The sequence below is a fragment of the Halichoerus grypus genome, chromosome 12, assembly GCF_964656455.1.
Source record: "Halichoerus grypus chromosome 12, mHalGry1.hap1.1, whole genome shotgun sequence".
NCBI lineage: Eukaryota > Metazoa > Chordata > Mammalia > Carnivora > Phocidae > Halichoerus > Halichoerus grypus.
This window is the reverse complement of record NC_135723.1, coordinates 22644493-22662082: the sequence shown is the minus strand read 5'-3', so window position 1 is coordinate 22662082 and position 17590 is coordinate 22644493. Positions and strand designations below refer to the sequence as shown.

General features: G+C 40.3%; 1 protein-coding gene across 10 annotated transcripts in view; it reads left to right on the top strand.

The window, feature by feature from the left end:
• Positions 1–17590, top strand: part of GSAP (gamma-secretase activating protein) — an 84980-nt gene that overhangs the window by 17581 nt on the left and 49809 nt on the right. For 8 of the 10 annotated variants that reach the window (XR_013443098.1, XR_013443099.1, XM_036080866.2 and 5 more), the window contains exons 6-13: positions 3010–3098; positions 6995–7064; positions 8150–8199; positions 11186–11290; positions 12278–12337; positions 13495–13538; positions 14555–14640; positions 15945–15980. Coding sequence is in view for 8 of the 10 variants with exons in the window: in XM_036080866.2 (XP_035936759.2) it covers positions 3010–3098; positions 6995–7064; positions 8150–8199; positions 11186–11290; positions 12278–12337; positions 13495–13538; positions 14555–14640; positions 15945–15980 (540 nt within the window). In the remaining 2 variants the exon portion in view is untranslated. The remainder of the gene's footprint in view (positions 1–3009; positions 3099–6994; positions 7065–8149; positions 8200–11185; positions 11291–12277; positions 12338–13494; positions 13539–14554; positions 14641–15944; positions 15981–17590) is intronic. The other 2 variants (XM_078060055.1, XM_036080865.2) reach the window with 1 other exon arrangement.

Here is a 17590-nt window from a genome sequence, read left to right as displayed (position 1 = left end):
CTGTCCTTATGCTTTTTTAAAAAAAAATTTTTGTTCAATTTATATAAACTAAAAAAAAACCAAAAACAAAAAACCAGTTCACTTGTTTCTCCCATTCTCCACCCCCCACCTCTTGTAACTGCCAGTTTGTTCTCTGCATCTATGAGCATGGGGTTTTTATTTCTCTTTCCAGGAATCTATCCGTAAGAGAGATGATGATACGGTATTTGTCTTTCTCTGATTTCACTTAGCACAATGCCCTCAAGATCCGTCCAAGTTGTCACTTTTGCTCCTGCTGTCTCTGCTTTCTGTGATATCTACAAGATGTGGCGTATCCTGTGGTGATGCCCTCCCAGGCTGCACTGACATCTGGATTCTCGAACTTCTTTTTTTTTTTTTTTAAGACTTTAGAGAGAGAGAGAGCACAAGCAGGGGGAGCAGCAGGCAGAGGGAGAGGGAGAGGCAGGTTCTTCACCAAGCAGGGATCGACACGGGGCTCGATCCCAGGACCCCCAGACCATGACCTGAGCCGAAGGCAGACGCTTAACGGACTGAGCCACCCAGGTGCCCCTGGATTCTCGAACTTCTTAAGACAACTTTAAGCACTTCATGGAATCACGGGATTTCATGACTAAAGTGATTGTAGAAGTGATCTGATTCTCTAGTTCTTTTTTTTTTTTTTTAATAACAAGGCACTGAAAAAAAAATCACAAGGCACTGAAGCCTAGGAATGCTTTGTCCTTTCTGAAAAGTGTCTATTAGGTTAGCAGCAGAGTATAAACTAGAACCGATGTCTCTAGAATCCTAATCCAGAGTTCATCATATTATACCATGAAAGCACATGGTATGTTACTGAGAGAAATTCCTGTTTCATGATTACTCTTATCATTATGCTTATTATATTAGTTAGGTGCCTGGGCTGTCCCAAAAAAGGGAAAAATTAGTGTAGGAGGATGGTTTCTGTCCTTGAAAATCCTCCCATTTTATTTATTTATTTATTTAAAGATTTTGTTTATTTGACAGAAAGGGGAAGTGGGATAGGGAGAAGCAGGCTTCCCGCCAAGCAGAGAGCCTGATGCGGGGCTCGATCCTGGGACCCCGAGACCATGACCTGAGCTGAAGGCAGACGCCCAATGACTGAGCCACCCAGGCACCCAAAGATCCTCCCATTTTAAAGTCAAGTGAATTTAACTGAAAGCTGGTTATCAAATATCAAAGTCTAACTATGAGGTGATTCTTTACTCCTTTAAGGAGAAGATTCCCCTGCCTGTCCCATAAAAAGGTTTTGGTTTTTTTTTTCCCAACTTGGAATATATAAACTTTTAGGTCAAGACATAAAATAGTCAAATGTCAGCTTGTACTACTTAATATAGTAACTTTAATTATTAATTTATTTATACACTTAATGTAAAATAGTATAAAAGGAAAATCCTTTTTTTCTCATTCTCACATTTCACGAAGTATTTCTATTTTTCTTCTCAAATATCTTTGACACCAATGTCTTTTTTTTAAAAAAAGATTTTATTTATTTATTAGAGAGAGAGAGAGAACTAGCACATGTGAGTGGGGAGAGGAAGGGAGGAGGAGGGAGAGGGAGGGGGAAAGAATCTCAAGCAGACTCCCCACTGAGTATGGAGCCCGATGCGGGGCTCAATCTCACGACCCTGAGACCATGACCTGACCTGAAATCAAGAGTCAGATGCTCAACCCACCGAGTCACCCAGGCACTCTGACACCAATGTCTTTCTTATTCCTAGAGACTTTTTTTTTTTTTTTAGTTATCAAGCAGATTCCCAAAGCTCCTCACCTTTACCTCTGTCCCAGTTATTAGAAGTATAGCCCTTTTGAATTGGCATATGATCCTGTCACTTTGATTTTTATCCTAAGTTCCAAGTACCCTTGACCAAACAATATTTGATTTTCATTTGTTCTGTCCTTGTATATTTGGGATCCCACATAGTAACTCACTGTCATGCTTTTTCAGTAATCTTTAAAAGGCATGTTTACAGAGATATCCAATGCTTGCAATTTTAAGACCACATCATTTGCCTTTATTTGCTGTCAGGTTAGTTTCTTAGATAGTGAAAATCGGCATTGACTCAATTCCAGGCTGCTGTGCAGTCCTGAAATTGTACATTATTATTCAAAATAAAGTCATTGAGAAAGCACCTGAGAGTATTAGTCTTTGTAAGAACTCAGCTCTAAGGCAACTCCGTATGTGGGGTTTCATCTTGGGGGAGGGGAACTCTTGGTCTAAATCTGGATATCTATGGTGATCCCGTGCTAGCCTGTGTCCAAAGACTTCCTCCTCATTGCTATCTTTTATGACATTTGCTGTAACGTGACACTGAGGAACTAAGTGGGTCTTTATCAACGCAGCTCCACCACCATCCCAGAGGGAAGCCAGGCCCCTGTCCTCTTCAGAGGTGCTGTCATGGTCATGTATCAGAAATATCTTTATATTTTCACCCACCAATGATATTGGTCCTTGTGCTGCAGAATTGGGAGTGATAGTGAATTGAGTTGTGTTTGCTTAGACTTAGAAGCCCAGAGGGACTGTGAGGCTGTGCTGAGGAATGGGCAGGCACTTGGTCCTCACTCCATGTATATTGATTTCTCCTTCATGAGGTTTTCTTCATCTGTTGTGGGCTTTAAGAACTGTCAAAGTAAATTTTAAGAAAATTACTTTTCCTGGGGTGCCTGGGTGGCTCAGTCGTTAAGCGTCTGCCTTTGGCTCAGGTCATGATCCCAGGGTCCTGGGATCGAGCCCCGCATCGGGCTCCCTGCTCAGCGGGAAGCCTGCTTCTCCCTCTCCCGCTCCCCCTGCTTGTGTTCCCTCTCTCGCTGTGTCTCTCTCTGTCAAATAAATAAATAAAATAAAGTAAAATAAAAAAAGAAAATGACTTTTCCTGTTGGAAGAGCTAATACAATAGGTAACATATTTACATTTTCAAAATTCAAACTTAAGGGGAGAAGATAACAAAAAAGACATTCTGGTCTTCATTACTAAAAGCCTCCTTTCCTTTGTAGGATCAAAGTGTTTAACTTTGTTGGTTGAAATTCACCCTGTTAACAACGTGAAGGTTCTAAAAGCCGTGGATAGCTATATTTGGGTGCAGGTAAGCACGGAGCCCGTTATCATTCATCTCACTAATCAAAAGGCGTGAAACCTGGAGGCAATGATGCTTACAAAGTGTTTTCACAGCTATTATCACATTTAATCCTCAGAGCAATCTGGTAGGTGGGTATGGCTGGGATTATCCACTCGTCCTTTGCAAACATGGAAATCAAACTCAACCTAGCTCCTCTGTCTCTATTATATCATGGTTTGTCTGATAGTCATGTAATGTTTTTACATGATACTGACTCTCAACACACATTTAAGGTAAGTTTAAAAAATGGTTTATTTAATGTACTCCTATAGTTGACAGAGTAAATAGAAATAAATGGCTTAATCCCGGACTTTATCAACTCCGTGAAAGGACACAGAGGCACCGTGCGTACGGTGCGGGGGGACCAGACAGAGTCCGTCTTCATCACTTGCACGCTCTGAACTTGTGAACTGTACTCCTCACCAAAATCTCTTTGTAACACCAAAGTCAGTACTCACAGTGCTTTTATAGTCAGTCACCTGCAGGCATGTGCGCAGTGGTGAAAAATCTGTCACCCAGCTGAGGCTGAACAAGGTGGCACCGCCCTCTTGGTTCACCTCTCACGCTGTAAACGGATGTCGTTTTCACCATCTCTTTAGTGCCATGATCTTCACATCTGGGGGATTTTCTTTGGTGATTTCACTATTTCACATGTTCCCCACGCAGAGCGCTCAAGTGCTGTCTAGAGTCCCTGAGCACAAGAAGGCCGCGCTGTGGTTTATAGAGAAAATATGTGGGTTAGCTAAACTGCATTCAGGCATGAGATTACGGTGCTGTTGACCATGAGTTCAGTGCTAAGGGATCAACAAGGTATATTAAATAAGATGTCTTTTTTTTTTTAAAGATTCTATTTATTTATTTGACAGAGACACAGCGAGAGAGGGAACACAAGCAGGGGGACTGGGAGAGGGAGAAGCAGGCTTCCCGTTGAACAGGGAACCTGACTCGGGGCTCGATCCCAGGACCCTGGGCTCATGACCTGAGCTGACGGCAGACGCTTAACGACTGAGCCACCCAGGCACCCCAAGATGTCTTTAAATGGGAACCCACATGAAACAAAGTTATGTACTAACTGATTGATACAGATCCTTGCATTTCCCTTCAGTATTCCGGGCGTGGTGTTTGTGGGGATCCGTAGACTATGCAGCGCTGGAGCATGATTTCCTTGTGTAACCTGAACTATCTGCTTCTCCTCCCTGGCAAGCGGAGCTCCTAGGCCGCATTCCCCCTCCCCCAGGAAGCTGCTGTGTTTACACTGTCATCAGTACTGGGGTGACTTTGGGACAGACCATACTTCCCTTTTCTGTCCTGTTCTTTTGGCTTCCTTAGCATGTCCATCCAGGGCTGTGTCCGGCAATGGAGAAGTTATTGAAGGATTGGGGCAGCTAAAGAGAATTAGAGCACAGGAAGGGCAAGAGTTTTTATTAGTACATGGTTGCACAGCATGGCGAATATTTTAACAACTACTGAATTGTATATTTTAAAATAGTTAAAAAGGTGATTTTTCTGTTACGCAAATTTTATCTCAATTTTTAAAAAAATTAATAGTACATGATGCATGACTGTTTCCATAGGCCAAAGGGAAAGTCCCCGCCCACGTGAAGTAAAACCTGTCCTTGTCTTGTGGACCCATCTCTGTTCCTAGCCCTGCTCCCTGCTCCTCATGCTTTTTCTTCTGGGGAGAGAAGAATCTCACAAACCTCCATCCAGGGCAAACCCCCACCTCCCTTTGCCCCACCCTCTCCCCTTTACAGAAATGCCATTCGCTGTCCACTGAGTTTGGTCTTGCCCTGCAATCTGTCTGCCTTTTCTTACCAAAACATTCATGGTGATCTCCGGTAGTACATTTCCCCAAGTCTGTATGTGCAGCCTCGACCGCCTTCACAGAGGAACTTCAGCAGGACAGTAGTGGGTGGGGTTTGGATCCCAATCCGGTCCCTTTTGAGAATTGCCTACCAGCATGACCTGCATCTTCCAAATAGTTCCAGATATCCACCTATAGTGCATATCTTCCGACTATGAATATTAATCATCAGAGTCTAGCTCCATATTTGTGAAGATAAATATTCCCCTACTATGATGTAATCTATATAGATTTCTACTGACACTGCAAAATCAAAACAAAATAAAACCTTGCATATTTTTTGCTTTTGTAGAGCTGTGTTTGAAGCCTCTCTATAGTCTTACTTCCAGGCTCTGCTCTAGGGCTGCCTCATCATAGGAAAACCACCACTACCTAAATGGAACTTTTAAAATCATGTTCTTACTCATTGCCACACAAAGACCAGGCAAAGGTTTAGAACGTCAGCACCTTCCTCCAGGTCACAGTCCTAAGCAAGCATGCTTTGGTACCGCTGTAGGCCCAAGGGAGGGTGAATCGTCTTTTGTAGGAATTTCTTCTTATTATGAGGCCCTGAGCATTTGCTCTTCCATTATCCATATGGTGTCGCTCAGCTTTGCTTCTCCTCGACCCCAGTACACACAGTTTCCTGTTTGATGTGCACAGTTTCACAAATCAGGACATAATAAGTTCTTCGTTATTTTCATAACTGAATTCTGCATTGTTATCTTTTATAATTTTGAAGTTTTTGCTGTGAAGAAATGGTGTATAGTTAATGTTTTGTTTTTCGATTCTAAGAAGGAAACTTGACAACAGACAATTTTTGAAAAATTTACCAGTTCTATTTCCATTTTGTCAGTATGAAAAGTTAGGACACCAGGTAATATATTTCGTCAAAATTTTTCCTAGTCTTTAGAGAGGCTGCTGACTATAAAGTAGGGACATAAAAGGGTTATGTTCTTTTGTCATGCTTTGAAGTTTGGAGGGAAAAACCAAAATTCACTGGTGGAGCCTATCTAGTAAGCTTTCACGTTACAAAACGAAACTGCTGAATTATAGTTACCCTTTTGATGATGAAAGAATTAAGTCACTGGAGTCATCCCATGACCCCTTATCACAGCTCATAGCATCAGGCCTGTGTTGCTGGCTGGCTGCTTTGTCCTGTGGGCTGGCACATATGGGAGAGCACGGAGAAGGAGGAGTGGGGTGGATCAAGCCTTTTCTTCCCAGTGGCAGTCGTTCTATTATTTGAGGCTTATAAATCCTCCACCGCATGCCACACTGTGACTCATTGTTCTTTCTTGGAAAGTCCCGCATTACGTTGTGCTTTGTCTCTTCGATGTGGGACTTTGGAAGCTGTAGTAGAGCATATGTTTACTTGGTTGTCAAATTAAATACGAGGTTTAGTTGCACAACAGGTGTATTGATCACTTTTTTGGTGCGTGTGGAAAAGAACTTTTATTTTATTTTATTTTTTTTTTTTAAGATTTTATTTATTTATTTGAGACAGAGAGAATGAGAGAGAGAGAGAGAGCACATGAGAGGGGGGAGGGTCAGAGGGAGAAGCAGTCTCCCTGCCGAGCAGGGAGCCTGATGCGGGACTCGATCCCGGGACTCCAGGATCATGACCTGAGCTGAAGGCAGTCGCTTAACCAACTGAGCCACCCAGGCGCCCGGAAAAGAACTTTTATACAGCTGTTGTTTATACTGTTTCTGACTGGCTTCAGAATCACATATTCTAAAATAGAAAGCACCATCTCTAGAAATAGCTTCTACTTTAGCCTTACTGTGGAAATGGATTATGTTGGACCTGCCATCAATTTCCCCCGGGAAACTGAGCCCCTGAAAGTGTTTCTTTTTCCTCTTTGCTTCTGTCTGTAATGTGTGTATATGTGATTTGCCTAAACTAGTCTATGGTTCCAGTATCTTCTGTGGTATGTGGTAGTACAGTGATCAGAAACTTTTGAAATATTTGTGTAAGCAAGGTAGTTGCTTATGATTTTGATTAATTTCCTTTTTACAGTTTCTCTACCCCCATGTGGAAAGTCACCCTCTTGCAGAGAACCATCTGTTACTGATTTCAGAGGAGAAATGTAAGTGTATCTTTTAGGTGGTATATATGAACTTCATGAAGGGTTCATCTCTTAGTGAAGTATGGGACTTGACTGAATCTTCTAGATGTCCACTCACCAGTGCTAAAGGTCCAACTGACCTTTGATGTCCATTTAAGGTCTAGCACTCCTGTGGAAGGGCTTTTCATTCTGCCCCCACTTGTTCCCTTAGGCCCTGCTCTGTGTCCCCATCCTGGGAATGATGGGCTCCTACATACATGGATTTCCACTTTTGTCACATGGTAGAGTGTAGGACAGTTGTGGAGGCCATTTTTGCCTTCTTTAGTTCATCTTTCTTTAAGGTGTCTGTCACCTCAGATCAAAAAAGGGGAAGGTATTAGAAGCCAGAAGAATTTGATGGTAGAATTTGAAGACACATACTTGGTCAAATTCAGGTAGAGACAAATAAGAATGGGACATCCCTTAATGAAGTTTACACTTTTGGGTGGGAAGGGTGGCAGAGAAAGTTCAAAATCCATTGGCAGATCTTATCTAGTAAGCCGTCTTTCATGTTACAAAATGGGACTGCTGATTTATAATGGGAAGGACAGGCCTGAAAGGGTTAGGTTTGTGTTCAGTGTCTATGCTCATGACCAATTATCTATCTCACATTTTTGTAACTAGAACTGGCAGAAGGTTAAGTATGGCCAAATCTAGATTGCTTACTGAGAGAATGGGACCACACAAGAAGTGCTTGGATGAACTCTGCCCAATGAACCCCTGTTAGCTCAAATAAGACTATTTGGTGCAGGGAAGATGGTGCAGGGAAGGCCAACATTTGAGGGAACCCAGGGGAGTAGAAGGGCTAAATGCTTCATGTATTGTTGATATTGAAGGGCAAAGTAAATGCTGGATTAGCAGTAGACTGTGGAGGGAGTCTGGAGAAAGGTGGGTTTTGTTTTGCACTTAGATCATGAAACTTCTGTGTGTGATAATACTATCTTTCCAGCCAATTGATTAATCTGTATTGCTTTTATAAATAAAGATTCACCACTGTTAGGTGTAAAAAAGTGCTCATGATTTTCGTAAAGGTTAAACTGTCTTTCTATTGTTTCTTTTTTTTAAAGATATTGAGAAAATTCATATCCAGGTCACCCAAGAAGATGGCAATAGAGTGGTAAATATTTGAAATCTCTTTTGCTTCGGAGTTTTTTTTCCCACAGTGACATTTCGAGACTGTTAAGGATAGTTATGTTATAGACACAGACCACTTTCTTTATTTGATGTCTTACAAATTATAGGCTTGCTGTTGTAACATGTGAAATAATACTAGACGTATGAAGGAGTTAATTATCTCCTTTATCTTGACCTCACTCTCCAATCTCAGTCTCATGAGATAACTCATGACAGCTTTGTGGAACTCTTTCCACACCTTTACCTTGCTCATACACACGTACACATGGTTAGGTGCACATGCGCAGATTCAGTCATTTTTACCAAAATAGAATCATAATATGATTATTAGTTGGCCATTTTTGTTTTTGCTTTTTACTTAATATATCAGGGCTATCCCTATAGGTTTTTAAATAGAGATAGAACTTTTCCCCCTAATTTTTAGACATACATAGAATAAATGGGATCATATGGGGATTCATATAGTTCACTTTTTCTCTTTTTTTTTATTGCTTATATTCCATTTCTCCTTGCCTTTTCACCTCTAATTTTTGTCTATAACCTATTATGTCTCCTTTCATGCACTTCTCTGAACCTATGTATTTCCCATCCCCACCCCTGACACACCCAGGGGTTTATTATTCACTCCTTCCTCATTCAACTTTGTGGCATTACCTACAAGTCAACCAGAATAGGTCAATTCATTCTTTTTCGAAGTACATAATAGTCCCTGGTATGGATGTACACAGTTTCAATCATTCTCCCATGGGTGGACACTCACTGGATTGCCACTTTTTTTTTTCCATCTTTTTTGTGTTACAAATTATTTCAAATTTTTTTTTTTTAAATAGCTTTACATTTTTGGTACACATATTTCTCTAGGCTAAATCCTCAGGGATGGATAATTGGGTTGACGGGTATAGCATTTAATATATTTCAACAGATTTCGCTAGCTTGCTTTCCAAAAAACCTTGTAACAATTCACAGTTGTACAAGCAATGTGTAAGAATACCCTTTCCCTCTATCCATACCAGTCATAGATGCATTTGCCGTTTTAAAAAAAAAAAATCCAATTTGATGAGTGTTAAGTTAAAACATTATTATTTTTGTTGGTATTTCTGTTAATATCACTGGCTGTGTGAATTTGTTTTTCTGAAAATTGCTTAGTTATATCCTTGTCTATTTTTCTGTTGGGTTGCCTTTTTCTTGACAGTTGGTGTAAGAGCATAATATATTACTGATATTAAAAATTATTTCCTTTAATATTTAAATAGTTGGCATCAAAATAATCCTTCCCTGAAGATTTTAATTTTAAAGTTAAGTGAAGAACATAGAAATGGAAAATGCATTTATTAATTATGTATCTCTGATTGAAAGCCTCAAATCAAGATGCCTGGCTGGAAAATGACTAGAAAGTGTGTGGCTGGAGCTCTGGGCCACCAGTGGCATGATGGCAGGGCACAGATGGTGGGGTACGGACAGGGCCAGGGGTCGGAAAAGAGTCAGACCAGAGAGGAAGAATGAAGGCAGAATCCCAAAGCCAGCAATGCGGATTTAGAGGAGAGAGTCCCATAAACATTTCAGGGTCAGTGAAGTAAACAAGCCCAGGAATGGGTGTAGACAGAGGACTGGCTGGTTAGAAGAGGGGCTGGGAGCCATAGAGATACTACAGAGTGTGGCCGCCTGTCAGCAGCCAACACAGAGTAGCCTCAGCACACCGTCGTCCTCGCCTGCCCTTCTCTGAAGTATCGCTGTCCTCCTCCTCCTTTTTTTTTTTTTGAGATTTATTTATTTATTTGAAAGAGCACACACATGCGAGGGAGGAGCAGAGGGAGAGGGAGAGAAACCCTCAAGCAGACTCCCCACTGAGCACAGAGCAGGTGTGGGAGTTGATCCCAGGACCCTGAGATCATGACCTGAGCTGAAACCAAGAGTCGGATGCCTCTGGAGCCCCCAAAGCACCCCCACTACTCTTATTCTTAAGGGCTTAGATGACAGCTTCTTAAGGCAGTGTGCGGTTCCACGCATTCATAACAACATCCTGTGGTAAGTAGGCAGTGTTATAATTATCCCCATGTTTACAGAGAATGCAACAAGCAAGGCTCACAGAGGTGAGGGAACTCTAGAGAGGGAAAAAACTGAGACGTGAATCTGGGTTGCCACACTCTGATGATCATGTTTTTGTCAGTATATACCTTTATCTGGGAGTCCCCAAATCTGTTCTAATTTAACAAATTTCAGAAAAATGGAAACAAGATGTGTTGCCCAAAGTTTAGAATCTTATTGAGAACAAAAGTTGAGAATATAAAGGTGTTGTAGGAGAGTGCACACTCATCGGGGCAGACTTATAACATTAGTTAAGTATGCCAGAGAACCACAGGAATACAGAGGTGGGGGGCTGTGCCTTGAGAGGAGGTGAGGGAGGGCTTCCTACAGGAGGCCATGCGTAAGCTGGGTTTTGAAGGATGGGCAGTATCACCATACTCATTGTGGAAGACCTAAAGGTAAGAAGCATGACCAAAGACACATGAATAGCTTATGGCAGATCTGGGGGGCAGTGCTCCCCTACCCTCAGGCCTGAGTTTTTTCCTTGGCGTCACAGCTGCTATCTTTGGTGGTGAAGCCCTTTTGTCTGCAGATACCTGAGTGGGTTATGTACAGAATGGGAAGCTTTGAATCTTCTGTTGGCCCTGGTGTTGATTTGTGGTAGGTGTGGTCTTGCCTTCAACAGCCCCATCCTGTCTGGCTAATTAGGGACAAGAATAATATAGTTCTTTATAGAGTGTTTGGAAAGAGCAAGTAATTAAATAATGCCTTAAATCTTTTCTGGAAAGACTTTCCATGTGTATGTGTTAGGGGTAGGGGAATGCTAAAAATAAACTGTGGAAATATTTCTATATATTATGAAGATAGAATAGGCAAAATAATAAATCCAGAAATATTCTCCTTTAAAGTAGTAGCTTATCTCTAAAATCTCTTTGGCTCTTTAGGTACTTAAAGACTCTGGCCATCTCCCAAGAGAGAGAGTAGCTGAGGATTTTGTTTGGGCTCAATGGGATATGTCAGAGCAGAGATTATACTACATTGACCTGAAGGTAAAAACTAGTCCACTGGCCTCCTTTTTACCAGTACAACTTAATTTTGACATTACCATTATTATAATTTATTAATCACTGCATTTTCATTGATGGGGACAATCAATGAAAGTTTATTAAAAATATGAAATATTTTCATTACTGTTTGCCTTGTGGATGCTTCCTTTTCTCTCTTTCTTTTTTACTAATGTTTTTGTTGATCTTTTATTTTTATTGTTTTTTAAAGATTTTATTTGGGGCACCTGGGTGGCTCAGCCGGTTAACCGTCTGCCTTTGGCTCAGGTCATGATCCCAGGGTGCTGGGATGGAGCCCCGCATCGGGCTCCCTGCTCAGCAGAGAGCCTGCTTCTCCCTCTGCCTGCCACTCCCCCTGCTTGTGCTCACTCGCTCTGTCAAATAAATAAATAAAATCTTTTTTAAAAAAGATTTTATTTAGGGGCACCTGGGTGGCTCAGATGGTTGAGCGTCTGCCTTCGGCTCAGGTCACGATCCCAGGGTCCTGGGATCGAGTCCCGCATCGGGCTCCCTGCTAGGTGGGGAGCCTGCTTCTCCTCTGCCTCTGCCTCTCTCTATCTCTCTCTCTGACTCTCATGAATAAATAAATATAAAAAAATATTTATTTATTTAGAGACAGAGCATGTGCGTGCATGCACATCAGCGAGGGAGGGGCAGAGGGAGAGAGAGAATCTCTAGCAGACTCTGCACTGAGCACAGAGCCCGACTCTGGGCTTGATCCCATGACCCCGAGATCATGACCTGAGCTGAAACCGAGAGTCGGACGCTCAACTGACTGAGCCACCCAGGCTCCCCTGTTGATCTTTTTTTAAAGATTTTATTTTTTTTAAGTCATCTCTATACCCAACGTGAGGTTCAAACTCACAACCCCAAGATCAAGAGTTGCACACTCCACTACCTGAGCCAGTCACGTGCCCCTTTGTTGATTTTTTCTTTTTTGTAATTTGTCATTTATTCTGTTTTCCCTTTTAGAAATCAAGGAGTGTCTTAAAATGCATCCAGTTTTCTGCTGATGAGAAGTTTAACTTAATGGTAAGTCCGGAGAATGATTGGGCTATAGGAAATTTTATAACACATGGCCTCCTTTTAAAGAGAGCTGTTACCAGAAACAGCATTTTAGCATTCTCGTGTTCGTCACTTGCATGAGCAAGTAACATAGTTCTTGTCATCTCAAGGCTTCAACTCTATAACAAATACAATTAACGTAGGTGATTCGAAGAGCACACAGGAAATTTCTGCTAACTGAATGCCTCTCATTAAAGACACAAGCATATGAGTGAGGATTTGTAGAAGGTAATAGGTATGGTCTATAGTAGACAGCTTTAAGTGGTTACAAGTCATTTGAGCCAAAAAGACTTGTGAGGATGGTGGATTTGAGTGTAGGGTAAAACGTCAATGAGAGTGTATAGTCTAATTAGTAAAAATCTAGCATCACTCCTGGCAAAGCCATTTGGAATGCTAGTCTTGTAGTGAGGAATCCTAAATATCTTTACCTGTGATGAAGAGAAAGTTATTCTTCACTAGGATTAGTATTGGTGTCTAATATAGATTGATATCATACCATTACAAGAATTTCATTTATTCCTCCTGCCCTTTCTAAAAAAAAAAACAAAACTCCCTCATTCTCCTTCTAAAGACATCCAGTCCTTCCCTCTGTGCATGGTCATCTGTATCTTGTAAAAAGTCTACCCCTACTAATTGGCGTATTATACAACCCATTTATGATATTCAAATCTGAGGCAGTTTGTCAAGTATTAGCCCTTTAAGAAATAAATATACACCAAGCCTGTGATTGTGTGTAAACTCTAGAATATTCCCAATGGACTTTCTGTGCTGTGGATCTGGGGGATAATGTCTGAAGAAAATGATGGTTAAAAGGGCTCTTCATCGGACGCCTGGGTGGCTCAGTCGGTTAAGCGGCTGCCTTCGGCCCAGGTCATGATCCCAGGGTTCTGGGATCGAGTCCCACATCGGGCTCCTTGCTCAGCAGGGAGCCTGCTTCTCCCTCTCTCTCCCTCTGCTTGTGCTCTCTCTGTCAAATAAATAAAATCTTTAAAAAAAAAAAAAAAAAAAAAAGGGCTCTTCATCAATAGGCAAGCACAGCATTGTCAGACTTGCTCTGGGTTTCAGAACTATCATCGCTAAATTAATGTCATTTTTTGGTTTGTTTTCTCATGATTTTTTGACAGTTTGAAGCACCCTTGGATATAACATTAAGTGACTCAGGATTTAAGTAAGTTACTCATTGATTACTGCTAATTCTTATAGACACTCGTGGGCAGAATGATTGTATTTATACCTAATTTATGGTATGCAGATATAAGGACAATTAGATATTCCGTGTTTGTGTGTGTGTGACTTTTGATATTTCTGTCCTCCATAGGCAATATAAACAACTTTATCAAGCACGAACACAGGGTTTTTCATGTAAAGTCAATCATACTGATTTTCGTAGCCATATATTCCTATAGGATGTTTCAGTTTATTTTGATCCGTGGAAGTGCTCTTCTCCCTGTGATTCAGTAAAGGGATTTGATGAATCAGAGCTACGTTTAGAATCAAACATCAAACCCCTTCTCTTGTTGCCACCAAAGAGAAGGGGTTTGCAGTCAATCCACGTGTGGCTCAGCTGTCTGTTGCATTACTATTTGTTTTCCTTTTTACACCTTTACAAAGGTGAGCTTTTCTTCCCCCAGACTATTTTACATAGAGTAAAAACATGAACATTTTTGAAAAAATAGACACAAACCCACTAGTGCACAGAAGAAATGAAAGTCTTCTTGAATTAGAATAATGATAATCCTAAACTGTTCTATGTTTCAGTAGCTTTATTTCATCACATATGAACACTCCGTTCTTACTTTGAAACTATATATGCAGTACTCTACTTTAGAAAAAAAGTTTTATTACTTTCAGCTTCTGTTTTTATTTTTTTTCCTCTATTGCCAGGGCCATGCCATTTATGTATTTTTTATTAGTTTTATAGAACTTTTAAACAAAAATTAAAACATCTTAAATTTCTCAGGGACAAGTCTCTACTTCTGTGGGTATGTTATAGTGGTTACTATCCTTTATAAAGGAACTTTATTTTTTATTTTAAAAAATTCTTCTTATTAAAGTGTAGTTGACATACAGTATTATATTAGTTTCAAGTGTATGACACAGTCAATTATGCAATGCTCACTGCATTAAGTGAAAGAGGGAACTAATTTTTAAATGCATTCAGTTTCTTATCCTTTATGTCCTTAGACTTGTAAACTTTGGATGTGATGATCTTCAAGACCAAGAGAACTTATCCAAACACCTGACCCTGTGCGTTTTTACCAACCATACAGGTAGAACCAGGATTGTATTTATCAATTTATTCAACTATACTTGAGTTCTATAAAAAATTTAGTCATTTCCTTAGCCATATGGATCCTTAAAATATAATAGAGCCACAATCTTACTTAAGTGATCAGATGGATATTTATATACCAAATTATCTTCTCCACTGCAATTTTATATATTCTCTGTTTGTATGAAAGAAGCCACAGTCAGCAAGGTTATTGTTCTAATAGTTATTTGTATTTTTTAATAGAGGGGATAGATTCATATGTAATTGATCTACATTTTCACCTGCTCCATCTTTTAACAAATGGCATCCAATTATGGGGATGCTTTTTGTGTCAGGCTTACTGATATATTTGGTTCTAAACCTATGTACCCAGCTTCTCTAAGAACCATTCTATAACTTACTGAGCTAACAATCAAAGCTTGACATAAAGTTATTAGTGTACGTAATTGTCTACACAGTCAACTCTAATAACTAAATCTAATAGCCTTTTTAAATACCCTAGCTTGAGTGGACGGTTACCACTGAGTTAAGTAGCACTTGGAGTAAAACTGTATTCCTTTAAAGCCAAATTATGTGGTATTCACTAAGCCAATGTTTATGGAGACTTACTGTGCGCTATGTATTGAAGATAACAATGATGAGCAAAATGGACCTAATTTTTATTAGTACAGAGGTTATTGTTTGGAGTTTAGACATTAAATAAGTGCACACATAGTACTTCAAAAGAATCTTGATAAATTGTAGGAATTAGGAAGTTATGAGAGTATATAATGGAGGCTTAATGGTAGATGCTAGTATCTTCAGATATGTTCTAGTTCAGCTAGTTTATCCCTGTTGGTCTTACCCTCCAGGACATTGTGTCCCATTCTGTCTTAGTCCTGAAAATTGTCCCCCTTGCTATCTCGCTCCATTATCCATCCCATTTTTTCCAATTTCAGGCATAAAGTCCCTCCATAAACCAGTTTTGAGAGTTTAGGGAAGGAAATGATATTTCACTTGAGACTTGTAGGGTGTTTATGAACTAAGAACAGTGTGACTGAAGTAGAGTGAGCAAGCCGGAGAACACCATGGGTGAGAGCTGAAGAGTAGGCTTGAGTCAGGTAATGTAGGGCCTTGCAGACCATGAAAAATTTTATATTTTATTCTCAGAGTTCTAAGGTCATTAAAGGTTTTTTTTTTTTTTTTTAATTTTTAGAACGTTCAAGCATTACAGAAAAGTTCAAGAACAGAATGAACATTCATGTACCTTTTACTTAATTGTGTCATTTACAATATTTGCTTGATCATTCTCCCCATGCATAGGTACCACATTCTTCCTTTTGACTAAACCATTCAAAAGTAAGTTGCAGACATCCTCACACTTTACCACTAAATAACAGCATGTATCTCCTTAGGTCAAGGACACTCTTTTACATAACCTCAGTTCCATTATCACTGAAAGAAATTAATCACACTAATAATAATTATTTCATATTCAAATTTCTATAATGATTTCAAAAAAGTCCTATTATGTGTATATTGTCTGTGTATGTGTATGCATATGTGTTACATATGTGTGTATGTATACCAATGAATAAATGTATGCATGTGTATAACTTTTAAAGTCAGGATGCCATCAAGACTTATGTATTATTTCTGGTTATTATGTCTTTGTCATCTGTTTTAATGTAGATCACTTCCTTCCCTCTATCCTCTACCCCCTTTGTTTTTCTTTCACAACATTGATATTTTGTTACCTTGCGGAATGTCCTACATTCTGGATTTGTCTAATTGTTTCCTTGTGGAAGTGTTTAACTTCTTCCTCTATCCTCCACATTCTCTGAAAATTGGTAGTTAGACTGAAAGACACCATTACGCATAGGTTAAAATTTTTTCGTAAGAACACTTCATGGGGTGATATTGTGAAATTTACTTGCACCAGATCAGGAGACGCATAATGTCAGGATGTTCTACTATTTGTGATGCCAAGTTTGGTCATTCAGTTACATGGTAACCACTGCCAATCTCCCTTAAAAAGGTACATTTTAATCTTTGCGTGAGTAAACTGTGAAGTATTACTTTGGCACGGTGTGAATGCCCCATTCCCCAACAACTTTTCACATGGCACTCCTTGATGCTCCTTCACTGAAGTGTTTTAAGCAAGCAGTGATGTGATTAGATGTGTATTTGAAAGATCGCTGGCTGCCGTGTGAAGAATGGATTGGAGGAGGCAAGAGAAAAAGTGGGGAGATGAGCAGTTAGGGTGAGGTTGTAGTCCTACATTTGGGTGGAGGATGGCTTGAACTAGGATGGGTGTCAGAGATGGTAACTAGATGGGTTTGAGATGCGTTTAGAGATAGAACTGAGAAGCCTTGCTGTCAGTTAGCTGGAAAGGAATGGTTCTCAGGTTTCTGGCATAAGCAAATGGGTGAATAGTGGTGCCATTTACTGAGGTGTAGTGGTTTAGGTGGGGCTTTGGAAGGGAGACGGTGAGGGTTGTTTTGGACATGTCAACTGAGAGATCTGGGACTTAGAAGAGAGGTCAGAACGGGACATGAATAAATATGGAAGTTTTAAAGACTGTGGTGGGCATTTGAAGCCATGGGAGGAGTATAGGGTCAAAAGGGAAGAAACTTAGGAATAAGATCTGAGAAGCAAAATATATAAAGGTTGGGTGGAATATCCAAAGAAAAAGAAAAAAAGAATGGAGAGAAGAGGGGAAAACCAAGTGTTTTACTACAGCAGCCAAAGGCAGAGGGGGTTTCACAAAGGGGAAGGTAGCGAGAGGTGGAATCTACGGGGCCTGGCAGCATGAAGGTTAACGTGAGTACTTTGTGTTGGGTGACTGAGGAGAAATGGTGGTGCTGGGTGAAATAGCATGTGGGAGGTGTAGCCATGAGAGAGGCAGCAGCTAGAAGGGGTAGTAGGATTTAGGGAATATTATTTGTGAAGATGGTAGAGACTCCAGT